Raw genomic sequence first — 16,481 nt, forward strand, 5'->3', positions numbered from 1 at the left:
TTCTAGCAGCTAGATGGTCGCTTTATGGTTAGCGGGTTAATAAATAATGATGTATTGATAATTCCCACAAAAACTGCTTTATTCTTATTTGCATTACAAGTTAATTAACCTAGTTAGCATTTCACAAACTTGTGCGTCTGTCACCCCCCCCCCCCCCCCCCCCCATTTAACCCAAAGCATGGCATTGATGTTTTCTCCGGTAGCTTTGCTCCATTTAACAATTCTCTTTCGGCCACTTACCTCAGCGGTGAGTGTTTTCGACTGCACAAGTGTGCCTATAATTCGTTTCCAAGACAACACTTGGATGATGCTTTTGGGTGCAAATGTTTGACAGGCCAGCTGGGAAGGAAATCATTCTTCTTTTCCTGGAACTCAGCTCAGCTTGCATCTACAGCTTGAAAAAATGTGAAGCGGCAGCTTCTGTGGTCTATTGTCTTTTTTTGTGTGCCAAAATGTGCCTCTGGATTTAATGGATGGAAAACAAATTCATTTTTTAAGTACTGGATTTTTTTGGGACTGATCCAATGCGGACAAACTTAAGAACGATGGAGATGAGGCAACTCGAGGTTTTATCACACATCGTTTAAAAGAATGGAGGTGATGATGCTCCCACATTTATTTTTACAAATTAGACATCAGTAAGGATCTATACAATGGTCATTCATACTCCTTGTTTTTTGAAGAAGATGCTTCTCTAGTCATGTAATTGTGTTTTGATTTGCTGCTGTTCACAACAGGCCATTTTTGCCCCCGCAAGTGAAACTTTTCTCAAAGTAGGACAGTTCAAATTGTATAACAAGAAAACATTTCTTGGAGGGCAGTGACGTACCAATGATTGGCAGGACGTGCTTATCGTCATACAATGGATAAGGTAAATAAGTTTGTCCGTCTGTTTGTCTGTCCGTCTGTCTGTTTTGGCAAATGTAGGGGAAGGTTTACAAAAAGTAGAGTCAGGTCACCACTGCGTGGAAGGTCACACAGTAAACCCCGATAAATGGCGAAGCTTTTCCCCCTTTGCTTGCTATAGCTAGCTTTAGAGGTCGGTTGTATTATTAATACAAAATAATTTGTATTTCTTTGACAGCAATCTCCAGCATATTTCATAAAATATGAATGCAAATAACTTTAGAAAATGTTGTGTGTATTTTCAAATTATCCCAACAGTAAGCATGTAGAATTTTAAGGATACTAAATCATGAGTTTTAATTTTGAGATCCACGGTGTGTCCATGTACACATTTGACACTTTGAGCCAAAAATGTCTTTGGTGTTGTCATCTCGATTGTTCAGCCACCACCATGAAAACGAAGAAAGATTTTGGGGAAGGAGGGGTGGGCCTTTTAATGGGGCCTAGCCAGCCCATTTTACTTGCAACATAAAAATGACTGAGCTTTTCATTCAGCGGCACTCACACTTGACTGGCTTTCACACGCGCACACGCGTGGACACTCACTCCACAGATTTCCTGCTGAAGATGCCGTGCGTCAGCTCAAACCCAAAGCAGATGGTCAAGACGTCTACTTGCGTACTTGATAGACATGACGTCACGGTCATGGAGTTTCCCGCTGTGTCCCTGTCATGAGGGAACGCTCTCGATTTGCTCTTTGGCTGCAGGTTGATCAAATCCTGTCTGAGCTGAGGCTGCAGAAGGATGAGCTGAAAGAAATCATGAAGAGGATGCGGCGGGAGATGGACAGAGGCTTGCGTTTGGAAACGCACGAGGCGGCCAGTGTCAAAATGTTACCCACTTATGTTTGCTCCACGCCCGAAGGATCAGGTAAGCTCCCCATTTGGACATCACGCGTCCGAGCATTTACCGGAAGTTTGGCTTTGAACAGAGGTGGGCGACTTCTTGGCTCTGGACCTGGGGGGGACCAACTTCCGGGTGATGCTGGTCAAGGTGGGCGCTGACGAGGAGAGGAGTTGGAAGGTGGAGACCAAGAACCAGATGTATTCCATTCCTGAGGATGCCATGACGGGAACTGCGGAAATGGTGAGCCCCTTGGACCATGTATGCGTGTGTTATATCTTCTGCGCTTCTCACCGTGGTCCTCCTGTTTGCAGTTATTTGACTACATTGCAGAGTGCATGTCAAACTTCTTGGACCAGCACAACATCAAGCACAAGAAGCTTCCTCTGGGTTTTACTTTCTCCTTTCCGGTGCGCCACGAGGACATCGACAAGGTAGCGCCATCCGCGGTCGTGGCCTTGCGTCACCCGCTGTGCCGTGACGGCCGTCTGTGCTTGTGTATGTGCACCGCGCAGGGAATCCTACTCAACTGGACCAAAGGTTTCAAGGCTTCTGGGGCTGAAGGGAACAATATCGTGGGCTTGCTCAGAGATGCTATCAAGAGGCGAGGGGTACGTTAGCACGCAATATTCCGAAAAACTACACAAACAGAAGCAATAACCACAAGTAGAAAAAGGGTCTTTTGTTTTGCTTGATGTTCCTAATATTATGACCACTGTTGTAACATGATAACAAGTGACGTAGAGCCAGATGAAAGAAATACACTGACTGCCACTGCGATGCCGTTCAGGACATTGAGATGGACGTGGTGGCCATGGTGAATGACACAGTAGCCACTATGATATCGTGCTACTACGAAGACCGAAGCTGCGAAGTGGGCATGATTGTCGGTATGAAACAATAAATGACTTTGGAGTCTTCTCGTGGAGTTTGATGACCGACCATATGTCTTCATTCATCAGGTACAGGTTGCAACGCTTGCTACATGGAGGAGATGAGGACAGTGGAGTTGGTGGAAGGCGAGGAGGGTCGCATGTGCGTCAACACGGAATGGGGGGCCTTCGGAGATAACGGCGAGCTGGAGGAGTTCAGGTTGGAGTACGACAGAGTGGTGGATGAGACCTCCATAAACCCTGGACACCAGCTGTGAGTTGCAAACATCATCACAAACACATAAGGCCCAATTTTTTTTTTCATAGATTGGCCAAATTTTAAGTGATTTTTTTCAATCAGCATATATTTCAGGTAGAATTGAAAGAGACTTTACGTTCAAATGATCCATAATTCTTCTTAGTACAGGTATAATATAACGGAAATGATATGTTCTGTTATTATTGCGACTTTCAAGGAGGGCGTGCCGATACCTGGTATCGGTATCGTTGGTGATAGCAGCTTTAAAACTGAAATAGAAAATGACCATCAATTTGATGTCATTTTAAGGAAATTTGATATACCGTTTTTTTCCATGTATAATGCGCAAAATGTAACTAATTTATTGTCCTAAAATCTGGGGTGCGCATTATACATGGGTACAATTTTTTTTTTTTTTAAATCCGGATATCATACGGAGGCCGCCATTACAGATGCGCTTTCTTCTCTGCTGTTCACTTCAAACACGGTCCATACGAACACAATGCTCTCGTATCAGACGCTTGCTAGATCACCTGCTCGTTTGCTGTCACAATGTACCCACCCTACACAAATCCGAAACATTTCTTCGCTATTGAGTATGCTAGCGCATGCGCAGTGATACTGACCGGCAGAATAACATCCGGATGTTCCCAAAGATGATCTTTTTTCTGAAATAATTTTACTTTCACGGACTTAAGTAGGAGTCAAAATTTGGGTGCGTATTATACATGGATACAGGCTTTTTTCCAGCATCAACATGCCATTTTTAGGGTGCGTATTATACATGGGGGCGCATTAGACATGGAAAAAAACGGTACTTGAATCTAAAGGTCTTTCTAAAGGTTCTAAAGGTTATTGTTTTTTTGGGGGGGGGGGGGGTAATCAGAAGTGCTCCTGTTTTGGGCATCGCCCGGTTGTGCTCACCCGACGCTCACCTGAGCTCCCGGTGATGGTTGCTAAACTACGGGCTAAGGTTGTTTATAGACGGCGGCGGGGCCTCATACGTCAGCGGCCGGACCGCGAGCGAGGGTGTCAGATTAATGTGCCACAGTGCCTATCGGTCTAATGGCTGTTTACCTTTGACACCAGACAACCGCTGAAGCCAGCGTCACTCAGCCTCTCCAGCTCGCCGTGTTTGCTTGGGTCACTTTCTTTTTTCTTTTTTTTTGTCTGGGGTTTTTGTAAAGTCACCCGTGTCCCCCGTACAGCTTTGAGAAGCTGATTAGCGGCAAGTACATGGGTGAGCTGGTGAGGCTCATCATGATGAAATTGGTCAACGAAAACCTGCTTTTCAACGGCGAGGCCTCGGAGATGTTGAAGATGCGCGGCAGCTTTGAGTCCAGACACGTCTCGCAGGTGGAAAGGTGAATATTACGGTCACACCGGAGCTTCATAACAATGGCGGAATGGTTTATCTATTAAAAAGCTGCATTTGTCTCTCAAAATATGATCCTTTCTCCTCATATTACAATTTTTTTCGGGACAGTGACTCGGGTGACAGGAAACACATCTACAATATTCTGTCATCTATGGGCGTGCGGCCGTCCGAATTGGACTGCGACATTGTGGGTCTGGTCTGCGAAAGCGTTTCAACTCGCTCGGCCCACGTGTGCGGCGCCGGCCTCGCCAGCGTCATCAACCTGATGAGGGAGCGACGCGGCCTGGAGGACCTCAACATCACCGTGGGCGTGGACGGCTCCGTTTACAAGCTGCACCCTTGGTGAGAAATGGATGGAGGTGGCAAAAAATCCGCACACATCCACAAGAGGATGTAAATAATATACATGAGTAAATAGACAAATAAATGAATAAATAAACTAATAAATGAATAAATAGATAAATAGATAAATAGATGAATAGATAAAATACCGTAATTTTCGGACTATAAATCGCACCGGAGTATAAGTCGCACCAGCCATAAAATGCCCAAAAAAGTGAAAAAAAAAACATATATATGTATATAAGTCGCCCCTGAGTATAAGTCGCCCCCCCACCCAAACTATGAAAAAAAACCGCGATTTATAATCCGAAAATTACGGTAGATAAATAGATAAATAAATAGATAGATAAATAAATAAATAAATAAATAAATAAATAAATAAATAAATAAATAAATAAATAAATAAATAAATAAATAAATAAATAAATAATAAATAAATAAATAAATAAATAAAACTTTCTTTTAATTCATTGCGTAAACATAATTAAAAACATGTTTTTTTCAGCGCAAATAAAGAATTTTTCAACACAAATGCGTCTTTTAGGCAAGACACAATGTAGGCCTATTCGTCACAAATCAGTCTTGCAGCTACCACCATCAAACATATATTTTTAATGAGGCCAATTTGTTGTTTCTGTTGTAGTTTTCGTGACAGGTTCCACAAAATAGTCAAAGAGCTGACACCCTGCTGCGAGATCACCTTCATCCAGTCAGAGGAGGGAAGCGGTCGGGGGGCGGCTCTCATCTCAGCGGTGGCCTGCAAGATGGCCGCCTGCATGCTAACGCAGTGAAAGGAGGACCTGACGTGAGCATTTGACGGCTGATTCACGATGACATCTTCTCATCTTCCGTTTGTCTGTGGAGAGCACTGGAAGACAGCAACAAGGAGGTTTAATGGATTTCTGTCATAGTGAAATGTAAATCGATATAGCTCAGTTGATTAGTTCAACAAGACACAGTTAGCTTGCCAATTGAATCATAATCCACCATGTGCTCATTAAATGCTAACATTAGCCAAAAAGTCTGCTTGTAGAAAGAAAAGTGACCAACATGCATTTACCGTTTTTTTCCATGTATAATGTGCAAAATGTAACTAATTTATTGTCCTAAAATCTGGGGTGCGCATTATAGATGGGTACAAATCTTTTTTTTTTTTTTTAATCCGGATATCATACAGAGACCGGCATTACAGATGCGCTTTCTTCTCTGCTGTTCACTTCAAACACGCTCCATACGAACACAACGCTCTCGTATCAGACGCTTGCTAGATCACCTGCTCGTTTGCTGTCACAATGTACCCTACACAAATCGGAAACATTTCTTCGCTATTGAGTTTGCTAGCGCATGCGCAGTGATACTGACCGGCAGAATAACATCCGGTTGTTCCCAAAGATGATCTTTTTTCTGAAATAATTTTACGTTTACGGACTTAAGTAGGAGTCAAAACTTAAGTGCGTATTATACATGGGTACAGGCTTTTTTCCAGCATCAACATGCCATTTTTAGGGTGCGTATTATACATGGGGGCGCATTATATATGGAAAAAAACGGTACGTTCTCTCGGTACTCTGGCTTTTCCTCCCGTGTTCCATTCACATTCACATTAACTTGATGAAAGACTAGAATGGGAGTGTGAACGATTGTTTGGTGAAATCCGCCCTGCGATTGGCTGGCAACCAGTCCATCATGTTGATTGTACAACTTCACAGCAGTCAATAAAGTGTGAATAACATAAGCTGGAGTTTTGTTATACATTTGTAAGCATGTGGATTTTATTGACAAATTTGTCACAATCAGACCGGGTAAAAAGTCACAGAGGACTGTCAAGCGTCAGGGGTCACTCTCTTTGGCCTGCCCGCTTGGCGTATCTCTCCTTTCCAGCCCAGTGGAATCCTGCATCTCTTCTTATCAGCTCACAGCGGTTGTATCCATGTATGGGTCTGCACTCCCACCACTGGTTATTATAAGCGTTAGCAGATAACATGGGCTCCATATAAAACCACCGGAGAATCCGTACGGCATCACGGGAGCAGCCATGGTAAGTTACATGTTTAGAAAAAGACAAGATTGAGTTTGTGACTTGAATATTTGATGTAGGCAAGCAAGAAAGCATCCAATAAGAGACAGAGAGGAGCACAGAAGTCTTGCTCCAATGTCTTCTCCATGTTTGAGCAGTCCCAGATACAAGAGTTCAAGGAGGTAAGATCCTCTATACAGCAACGACGATAACATGTCTCAAAGACTCCGTTTTTGTTTCGTGTAGGCTTTTGGTTGCATTGACCAGGACAGAGATGGCGTGATTAAGAAACAAGACCTGAAGGAGACCTATGCACAACTGGGTAGGCTGTTCATTTTATTCTATAAAGAAATCAATAACAATAGCTGCTCGTGTTTATTTGGTAAGTTTTATTGTACATTTGATTTGATGGTATTAGTTTTTGAAATACATTGTCTTCATTTCATCGAATAAATAGGAAAATACATGTGGGACTACTGTGTTTAATTTTACGAAATCTTTTCGCACTCGAGAAAAGAAACGGCATGATTTGTTTACAATTTATTCTTATCTTGGAAATGCTTTGCATCCGCTTTTCATTTCGAATCACACATTGATTTAAAGGAGCCGTTTGGGTTGGCCATGAATGAAGTCAGTTGTGATCGCACCCTCGCCGGCGCAGCCTGCCCCTTGAAGATCCGCCGTGCTGCAAAATGTATTATTGTGTGTCTCAGGAAAGCTCAACGCGAAGGAAGAGGAGCTGGATGAGATGTTGAATGAGGGCAAAGGACCAATCAACTTCACTGTCTTCTTGTCCCTGTTTGGCGAGAAACTCAACGGTGAGAAGTGACCTTCACAAGTAGATATGTTTCCAGAATTGTCAATTTATCTTGTTTCATGGGCAGGGACGGATCCCGAAGACACCATCCTTGCTGCCTTTAAGCTATTTGATCCCAACGCGACAGGTTTTGTCAACAAGGAAGAGTAGGTCTTGAAAATGAACTCATCGTGTTTACTTTCAACGCAAGCTCAATCGGTTCTTTCTCCATCTGGTCCAGATTTCGACGATTATTGCTGAACCAGGCGGATAAATTCACACCGGAGGAGGTCCGCTCATATTCTTTCAACGTTCGAAATATCTTTTGTCATTGTGAGCTGTCAGTCGTGTTTGCTTTAAAGGTGGACCAGGCTTTTGCGTTGGCTCCCATCGATCCGACGGGGAACATCGACTACAAGTCCCTCTGCTACATCATCACACACGGAGATGAGAAGGAAGAATCCTGAACTGGGCTCACTGTTTGGAACTGATTGAACAATATTTGAAATAGCTGGAATAAATGTAACTACGTATAGTTCATAACTGTTCACATCTGGGTAAAACATTTCTTTTTTCATCACCAAAGAATTTCATACAAGATCAGAGAGCGCAAATTCTAGAAAAATAGACTTAAAAAAAAATCTATTACATACAGTAAAGAGTAGGAACAGTATATACAGCCGTGTAAAAACACATTTTGTTGCATGTTATCTTTTATTTTCTGCCAGTTTTTCCATAAGTGTTGGAGAGTCTGGTCACCATGACAACACAAATATTTGACCCATCCTCATTTTTAAAGTCACCCCAAGTCTACTGCCAACCCCCTTTTACGGCTACTGACGGTTGCTATGGAGACGACAACAAACATGAACTCCTATTTGTCACACTGGAAAAAAAAGAGAGGCGAAGTTTGTAATTCTGCACGACAAAATGGACGAGTGGGCTGCATCCAAATGAGCGCAGGTCCGATTCCCAGGTGGTCGAAATGCCGATTGCATCTGGAGCGTCGGGTCGAGTGGACGTGGGATCGCCGGATGGACTGAAGACGCCAGCTAAATTTGACCACAGGAACTGCGACTCATATCTGCAACGGTGGGATGTTTCTTGTCAACTTGTATCGATACAGCAATAATAGTTTACGTCGTGCATTAGACAAACCAGCATCGCACATTCCGGGACAAATTAATCATGAATGAATGGAGTAGCCGGCATCGGTGTGTGTGCGTCACAACAGTTCCTGTGTGCGGTTGTCTATTTTTGTCAACGGTTTTTTTTTTCTTCCAAGAAGCGCTCACTTGTCCGTCTCAGACGCCATCTTACTTCAAAGTTGATCATTGAACACAGGCAGCTTAATCATTATTTTCAACCCATTACAGATATCTGGAACAGAGGAAGAAAAACAAAAGTCACTTAACAGAGGTGAGGGATGCCTTCAAGTGGATTTTTTTTTTTTTGAAGACATACTATTTATATGTAAGATATGTGTTGATGTTTCAGGACACTGAAGACAGTGCTGATCATTTAAGTAAGTGCTCAAATGTCCAAATCAATAACATGCATGCCCCACTGGTACCCAACAAACTCATATGTCTTCTTTTGCTTTTCAGGTAATGACAGTGAAGAACAGCACAAGACAGAAAATATCCAGGACAAAATAAGCAGCGAAGCATCTGTTGCACAGTTGACCAAAAAATCACACTTGTGCCTTCTCCTTTAAACACCTCACAATTTGCCCCGATCACATTTATTAGCTGTTATTTGCATGCCGTACAATTTGTTCCTGCTTTTATACAAGCCCAAGTCAAATTATGGAGCTTGTTACAAATGGAGTGGCATTATTTCCTTGTACGTTTAAGTTCTCTATGAATGTTTCCAACATTCAGACTTCAGAGAGGAAAACCAAGATCCTTTGCGGTGCTAACCATTTGCAAAAGTGCTTCTACATTTCTGTCATGGTACAGAAATTAACCTCACTCGACAACATTTGTGTAAAAAAAAAAAAAAAAGCAGCACTTGAATTGATCATCAGGCATCCGCTGTTTGAATCCAACAACTCCAATCTGTTATATTAAACATCGTGTCAATCAAGTCTGAAAAATACAGAAATAGCAGCAGCGCATTCACCATTCATCACCCCAAAGTTCACTATTGCACTTGTGCGAGACGCAGCGTGTCAAGGCAGGTCCATCCAGGTGGTGAGGAAACCAGTTTCGAGTCAAATCATCTGGTCCCCGCACCATCTTCTCAGTCGCTGTTACTGCTGCTGTCGTCTCCCACCACCATGTGGCTGTACTGCTTCTGCTGCTGCTCCTTGAACGACTCCTTCACCTTGGCTCGCTTCAAGCCTCCGTCCCTGTGAATATTTTGAGTTGATCAATCATGTATTATAAAAAAAATAAAACATAGGAAACAAAATACACACGAGGGATGTTGGTATTATTATCGTTGCAATCCTCACATTTGATTTGTTTTTATGTTTCGTCTTGAATGTACCACTAGGTGGCATTAATTGGCTTTGTTTTAGCCACGTGTCCCCAAGTGGTCCAAACAAATAAAGGCTTCCCCTCAAGTACACATACCTTATTTCAATAAACTCCTGCCGCTCAATAAAAACACAGCAATTAAACAAAATGCATGTCTTACCACTGCAGGTCCACTAGTCCTCCCTGGTGAGCGATGGCTGACTTGACTCTGTTGGCAAACTGGACGGCATCTTCCCCCTCCTGCATGGCGGTTGAAAGTCATCATTTCAGTCTAACGTCACGTGTGTGCGTGTCATGTTGCACAGACCTTCTGATGCATTGCCGGGAGATACCAGACATTGCAGACGAGAGCCCAGCTGGTCATCATTCTCAGCAGGTAGCTCACCATGCTGTACTTGGAACTGTTCCAGAAGGCATCTCCAAACTTGGGGTCATACTGAGGGAAACAAAAAGGAATGAGATTTAAAAAAAAAAAGAAAAGTGATTAAAACATATGGAATATAAATCAATAAGTTGCTTATTAGTACTAGTGAAAAAAAAAAATTGGTGATGAATTTTTACAATTTGAAAACTAAAAGGACCAAACAAGAGTTTTAAATACCTTAATGGCAACGGGGTAAATTGTGGCTCCAATTTCAAAACTGCCCTTCTTAAACATCATGACTGACGTGTTGTTGACGCAGGTTCCTATGGACACCAAAAAGCAAAACCATTCAAAAATGACACTGGCCAGCATGTGTATGCTGCATGTGTGGTCCAAAGCCACATTACATACACTTGTCAGCACTCAGAGATGGCGTAACAACCTCCATTGACACTAGCGAGAAAAACATCTCAACTTGCCTTCTGGAAAGATCAATATAGGGAGCTTTGTCTTGTCATTGACGTGATCTTTCAACCTGAAGGTGACATAGAAAAGTCATGGAAACCGGTAGTGGTTTAAATACAGCTCAGAAGAAAAGGAAAAAAAAAAGCTTTTTTGGGGCAATTGTTATATATATATATATATATATTTTTCCGTTCTGCAGTGAGTCTCACAAGTACCGTATTTTCCGGACTATAAGGCGCACCTAAAAACTAGGGATGCACCGAAATAAAAATTCTTGGCCGAAACCGAAAACCAAAAATGAGGAAACCAAGGCCGAAAACCGAAAACCGAAACACCGAAAGAAATGTCAGTTATTAGAACCACAGCATTTATGGCTACATGTGTACTAACCTCACTAAAATCAAGGCATTGCAATAAACCAGTTACAAAAGTATGAAAATATTTATTTAGCACTGACAACAATGCACAATATAAATGAAAATTCAAAAATAAAATAAAATGTTTAACTTGACCCAACTCATGTGTACATTAAATAATAATTTACAGGCTTATAACTGACTGTAAAATTAAATATGTTCTCTTATAAAAACACAGAGAACTTTCTTGCCTTTTCAAAAACGTCCCCCACAGACGGAGTGGGCGTGCTCGGTGTCAGTTTCCTTTTCTGTGTCGCCTTCTTCTCATATTCAGAATGGCGATCGGGATGTTTGGATTTCAGGTGATGAATTAAACCCGACATGGAGAAACTTTTTGCAGATGCACCCCTTTCAGCATTGCATATTTTGCAAATCGCTATCCGTGGGTCTTTCTCTGAGATAGTGAAATCAGTCCACACCGCAGACTTATCCCATTTTCCCGCGTGCTGGCTGCGCTGTTTGCTCACGTCATCACAAGTTTCGGCCGTGTTGTTTCGGTGATTTAGGTCTTTCGGCCAAAAACCGAAAATGCACTTTTGGGTCATTTTCGGCCGAAAATTTTCGGTGGCCGAATTTTCGGTGCATCCCTACTAAAAACCTACAATTTTCTCAAAAGCCGACAGTGCGCCTTATAGTCCGGGGCGCCTTATAGTCCGGTGCGCCTTATATATGGACCAAATTCCTAAATTTAAACTGGCCCGAAGCATTGTGTCATGAAATCAATCATAAGTGGCCTGCTGAAGACTATGAATCATGAATCAAAAAGACTATGGATCATTATTTTGTGATTATAAAGTAATTTGTTGCGTCTGAAGAGGAAATAAAAAAAGATAAAATGGAGAATGATTTGATTTGGATTCAAAATCTGACATGATGCATTAATGGTGCGCCTTATAGTCCGGTGCGCCTTATATAAGGACAAAGTTTTAAAATGGGCCATTCATTGAAGGTGCGCCTGATAGTCCGGAAAATACGGTACTGCTATAATGATCCTAAGGACTCCCCCTCGAGGTATGAGAATCAAATATGTACAACTGACCTTTTGGTCACCAGATGGCGATCTTTCATTTCAGCTCGCTCAAACCACACGTGAGGACAGGATCGCACCATGGCCCGCTGGACCACCCCCATGAGACCGCCGTGCACCTGGCCCACCTGACGCATGCGAGAATGAGAAAAAGGATGGCGGCTGGCTGGGCGGGCATTGCCCTTCCTACCATGGCATAGCAGGCATCGTTGCAGAGTATCACAATGTCAATGGGGCTGGTGTGATTGGCCACACAGATGCCTCCTTTTCGGGGTATATTTTCCCTGATGGGCCAAACAGAGAGAAAGCGTGTCGTGAGTACCCCGATCCGCGTGATCCGATTCGCGTCGTTTTGTCTCGCCTGTTGTGATAGCGGATGGCAGCGGAGAGGCCCCGGGCACAGATCCTATAGCACATGACGTGGACCCACTCGCTGAGCCAGAACTTGATCCTGATGACAAAAACGGAGCGTGGCCTTGAAAACGTAAGAGCCATTGGACGGTTGGCGGTGCGCTTTGTGGCTACCTCCAGTTGGGAAGCAACCCCACTGCAGATGTTCCGATGACCAGCCAGCTGAGGCCAATGCAGGCCAGCGTTATCCTGATGACAGAACAAAAAAAAAGTTTTTTTATAATAAATATCAAAATATTTGTAGACAAACAATGACAAAGTCAAGTTAACACCCTATGTGTTAATGAACATTTTTATGTTGCTGTCACTTGAATTCCATTTAGAAATGTTTGTCTGATGAATTTTTTTTTCTCCAAATCTCAATCAAAGAGGGGCGTTAATCTTTACAGACAATTAAAAAAAAAATTGAATCGTGTGTGTACCTGAGAGGTGCGAGAATGCAGTACCGGACAAAAATACCAAGTCCATAGACCAGCGTCAGCCTCAGACTGATGTACTGGAAGTCATTGTTAGTGCGGGTCAGAAGATTCCAAGAGAGCAGCTCCTCTGAAGTGAAGCGCTGGGTCACCTTCAATCAGTCAAACATTTGATTAGAATTCTGCAAGTCGTGATGCCAACAAGGTCACGCGTCGCACCTCGTCCTCGACGATGCTCTCAATTCCTCGGCGGGTAAAATAGAAACAGTCGCTAAGCGTAAAATCGCCACCTTCTGAAGGTTTGGGGCGACTTCGTCTTAGTTCCTCTAACTCTTTCTCCATGGAGCCATCTTCCCTCTGGATGAGAGCTAAAACACACACAAGACATGCAAGACATTTGCAGACAGCTCAGGTTTGCGTTTGAAGTCATCTCGACCCAACGTATCACGAGGCCGACAAAAGTGAGGGCTCGCTAAAGTTGATCTACTTTCAACTGATAGCACAGAGGGCAAAATCCAGGATTACAGATAACAGCATTTATTCAAATATCCAATTGCAGTTGCGCAATAACATACAATTACTGATCGATTACTGACTCAAGTTGGGATTATGTCATGTTGAATGTGACGGTGACACACTTTGCAAACGTTGGATGTCGACCTAGCTTGTTTCATTCTTTATAGCAAGGGCTGGGGAACTTGAGTCATGAGGGCCATAAACAACCCTGCCACCCAAATGGAAAAGCTTAAGGAGACCTCCTTCATTGCGGAGGATCTGAAATGAGGCCTGATTGGAAAAGGGTTCAGCCGCCCCTTACCCCAAAGGCACGCACGTGTGATAACAGCGTTGAGTAATAGCATCTCGTGAGATAGCTCCCTCAGCAACTTGACCCCGTGGCCCGTCATAAACGCACACGACAGACGACCTGTGTTCACCGCACGCATTGAGAACCGCATTCATTGCTTCATCTTGCTTTTTGATTACGACATGCTTTGCCTGGCTTGAACTACAGCAGGAAATGGCACAATGCAGTATGCCAGTCACTTTGCCTCCATATTTCACAATAGATCAATTTAGATAGAAAAAGTCTACACACCCTTGTTCAAATACCAGCTTTTTGTGGTGATATGGGAAAAACAAGAGAGCAAGATAAATAACTTCAGAAAATATTTCCACCATTCATTTGATCGATATAACCAGTGCAGCTCAATTGATTGGTTTTCCTCTCCCATAAGCCAGAAGTGGAAGAAGTTTGAAATAATTTATAGTCATCTATTTTGTTTAATATCACAAAAACTTGGCAGGTGAACAGGGGTGTGTATACTTTTTATATTTCCATCTACTTGTACTTACCACTGGATGCAGATGCTTTGAGTGCGTGTTCTTCACTGGTTGCCTTCTGTATCTTTAGCGTGGCCCACTAATAGAAGAAAAACGTTTTTAGTATGAAGGTTTACGCCATCCATTCCTTTTTTAACAAGTGATTTATTTGCTTGTCCTCATCAGGGTTGCGATTATAATTATTAGCAAGACCAGGAGACGTTGGGCGAAGAAAGGGGTCGTCAACCAATTGCAGGGACACGAGACTGACTTTCGCAATTATGCAATTGAAAATCTAAAGTAAGTTGCAGCTTCTTCAGAAAGCACACACAAACTCCACAGAGGAGGCTAGATCTGAAGTAGGTCCAACCTACCTCCAATGTTTTCACCAGGATGTTCATGTAGGTCTCGGAGATGCCCAGTGAGAAGCCAAACATGGCAGGGATCATGATGAGGCTGACAATCAGGCACAGCCAGATTCTCCCAGCCCAAACCACCACAGTCCAGAAGTCATCCATCTCCACCTTTGCTCTTTACAGCCTGTCAGAAGTAGCCAGACTTGATGTCAGTGATTCCTAGCCACTGTTCTGATTAATTATTATTATTATTTTAAATCAACCAATTTTGCTTCATTGATTTGAAAATTATTATGTGGGATAAATCTGGTCTGTCAATGCCACCAATGTATAGTGACAAGCAGAACAATTATATGCTCTTCCACTAGATGGCAAAAGGTACCCCCCAAAAATGTGTTGCTATCCCTGCAGCATGTGATTTTTTTTTTTTCAAAATATTTGTACATTTGTACATATCTGTACTTCGGCCAAATACATTGGTCACTTTTTTATGATGGAAGTAAGTACACGTTCGCCGAAGATGTTCCTTTTTGGGGGGGTGGGGGGGGGGGGATTACAGATTGTTACCGTTTTGTTAAAGTTTTGCTTGCTGGTGTTTTTTCCCCATGTAAAATGTGCGCTTTTTTGTTTCAACAAAAATAATGCTCTTTGAAACCGCAACAAACCACAACTTGTACAATTATGCACTCGAGACAGCTAAGTTCCAAAACAAGCGGTGCAAACAAATCACGCAAAAATTGTTCACAAACACATTGCCAACCAAGTTTGCGATGTCTCCTACCTCGGCTTGTCCCCTGCGGTAAAAAGCGACATTATTTCGGGAAGGAATAGTAACTCGGCTCGGCTTTCTTGACTGCACGCTAAGCGCATTGGACACGCCCATTTCAACAGTTTGTGTACCAAAGTTCAGCGAGTTGCGTTCAAAGGCGTCATCAGCAATCTCAGCCGATGTGAATAAAACTCATCGTAAGAGCCGATAATCTGATCGCACTGAACACCAATGAAGATAAACAACAACTTTATTCAAAGAAATTAAAATGAAAGAAATGTAAATCAAATGACAAGAAATACAGTGAAGAAACAAACTCACAAATCCACAATCAAGCATCAACCGATGACAGCTCCAAAGTGATTCATGATTATGTTAGTAGATTCATGAGTGTGTGACACACACACACACACACACACACACACACACACACACACACACACACACACACACACACACACACACACACACACACACACACACACACACACACACACACACACACACACACACACACACAAGTAGCTTGCGACCATATTTGTAATTTACGATTGGCGATGCCGTCCCAACACTTTACTTGCACCCTAAGCCGCTTTGTTAAAAAAAATGACCAACAATCCCGTTGAAGCACTTTCGCTCAGATACACTAAATAAAACATTGCAGCTATTCTGTTCTAATATAAAATTGTATATAGAAAGCGTTTGATCAAAGCAAAAATTGAAGAACCGTATTAGTGGAACGAGCAACCCGCGTATCAACTTCAATGCATTTGCGCTAAATTTATCTTTTGTTTGACGTTTCCCACAGGAGGAAAAAAATGCAGTTTATGCTTTCAGACTGTCCGAAATAAGATCGAGGGAAACTGTAGTAGCCCATTTATGGGTACAGGCTACACTTAATAAAAAATAGGAGACATGACACATAGCTGTGAGGCTGAGGAGCGTCCATCGTCACGTTGAGGCAAGGTTGGAGCCCATGAACCAACGGAGCCTGGTGCTCCTCCGAGAAGGAAAGCAGAAGAAAACTCCTTTGCCCCTCCC

The 16,481-nt window shown here is 42.8% G+C and overlaps 3 protein-coding genes across 4 annotated transcripts; 2 read left to right on the top strand and 1 right to left on the bottom strand.

The window, feature by feature from the left end:
• Nucleotides 1-220: 220 nt before the first annotated feature.
• Nucleotides 221-6,316, top strand: gck (glucokinase (hexokinase 4)). 2 transcript variants are annotated; one of them, XM_061279181.1, is made up of 10 exons: nucleotides 221-1,548; nucleotides 1,614-1,776; nucleotides 1,838-1,992; nucleotides 2,064-2,183; nucleotides 2,265-2,360; nucleotides 2,540-2,639; nucleotides 2,712-2,895; nucleotides 4,089-4,244; nucleotides 4,367-4,600; nucleotides 5,244-6,316. In XM_061279181.1, the coding sequence occupies exons 1-10, from the start codon at nucleotides 1,381-1,383 to the stop codon at nucleotides 5,389-5,391; spliced, it is 1,524 nt and encodes a 507-aa protein (XP_061135165.1). In that variant the 5' UTR covers nucleotides 221-1,380; the 3' UTR covers nucleotides 5,392-6,316. The 2 variants fall into 2 exon arrangements, with proteins under 2 accessions (XP_061135165.1, XP_061135164.1); XM_061279180.1 differs by having other exon boundaries at nucleotides 222-1,776.
• Nucleotides 6,317-6,578: 262 nt separating this feature from the next.
• myl7 (myosin, light chain 7, regulatory) lies at nucleotides 6,579-7,961 on the top strand. The gene is made up of 7 exons (XM_061279285.1): nucleotides 6,579-6,638; nucleotides 6,698-6,799; nucleotides 6,864-6,939; nucleotides 7,331-7,435; nucleotides 7,502-7,580; nucleotides 7,655-7,703; nucleotides 7,776-7,961. The coding sequence occupies exons 1-7, from the start codon at nucleotides 6,636-6,638 to the stop codon at nucleotides 7,878-7,880; spliced, it is 519 nt and encodes a 172-aa protein (XP_061135269.1). The 5' UTR covers nucleotides 6,579-6,635; the 3' UTR covers nucleotides 7,881-7,961.
• Nucleotides 7,962-9,119: 1,158 nt separating this feature from the next.
• Nucleotides 9,120-16,462, bottom strand: agpat9l (1-acylglycerol-3-phosphate O-acyltransferase 9, like). Its single transcript, XM_061279194.1, has 14 exons — nucleotides 15,453-16,462; nucleotides 14,690-14,855; nucleotides 14,349-14,415; nucleotides 13,215-13,363; nucleotides 13,002-13,147; nucleotides 12,694-12,768; nucleotides 12,530-12,619; nucleotides 12,359-12,452; nucleotides 12,181-12,296; nucleotides 10,740-10,795; nucleotides 10,498-10,583; nucleotides 10,204-10,332; nucleotides 10,057-10,136; nucleotides 9,120-9,766 (listed from the first exon to the last, which is right to left on the bottom strand). The coding sequence occupies exons 2-14, from the start codon at nucleotides 14,831-14,833 to the stop codon at nucleotides 9,658-9,660; spliced, it is 1,341 nt and encodes a 446-aa protein (XP_061135178.1). The 5' UTR covers nucleotides 14,834-14,855; nucleotides 15,453-16,462; the 3' UTR covers nucleotides 9,120-9,657.
• Nucleotides 16,463-16,481: the final 19 nt, after the last annotated feature.

Source organism: Syngnathus typhle, linkage group LG5 (genome assembly GCF_033458585.1).
Source record: "Syngnathus typhle isolate RoL2023-S1 ecotype Sweden linkage group LG5, RoL_Styp_1.0, whole genome shotgun sequence".
Lineage (NCBI taxonomy): Eukaryota > Metazoa > Chordata > Actinopteri > Syngnathiformes > Syngnathidae > Syngnathus > Syngnathus typhle.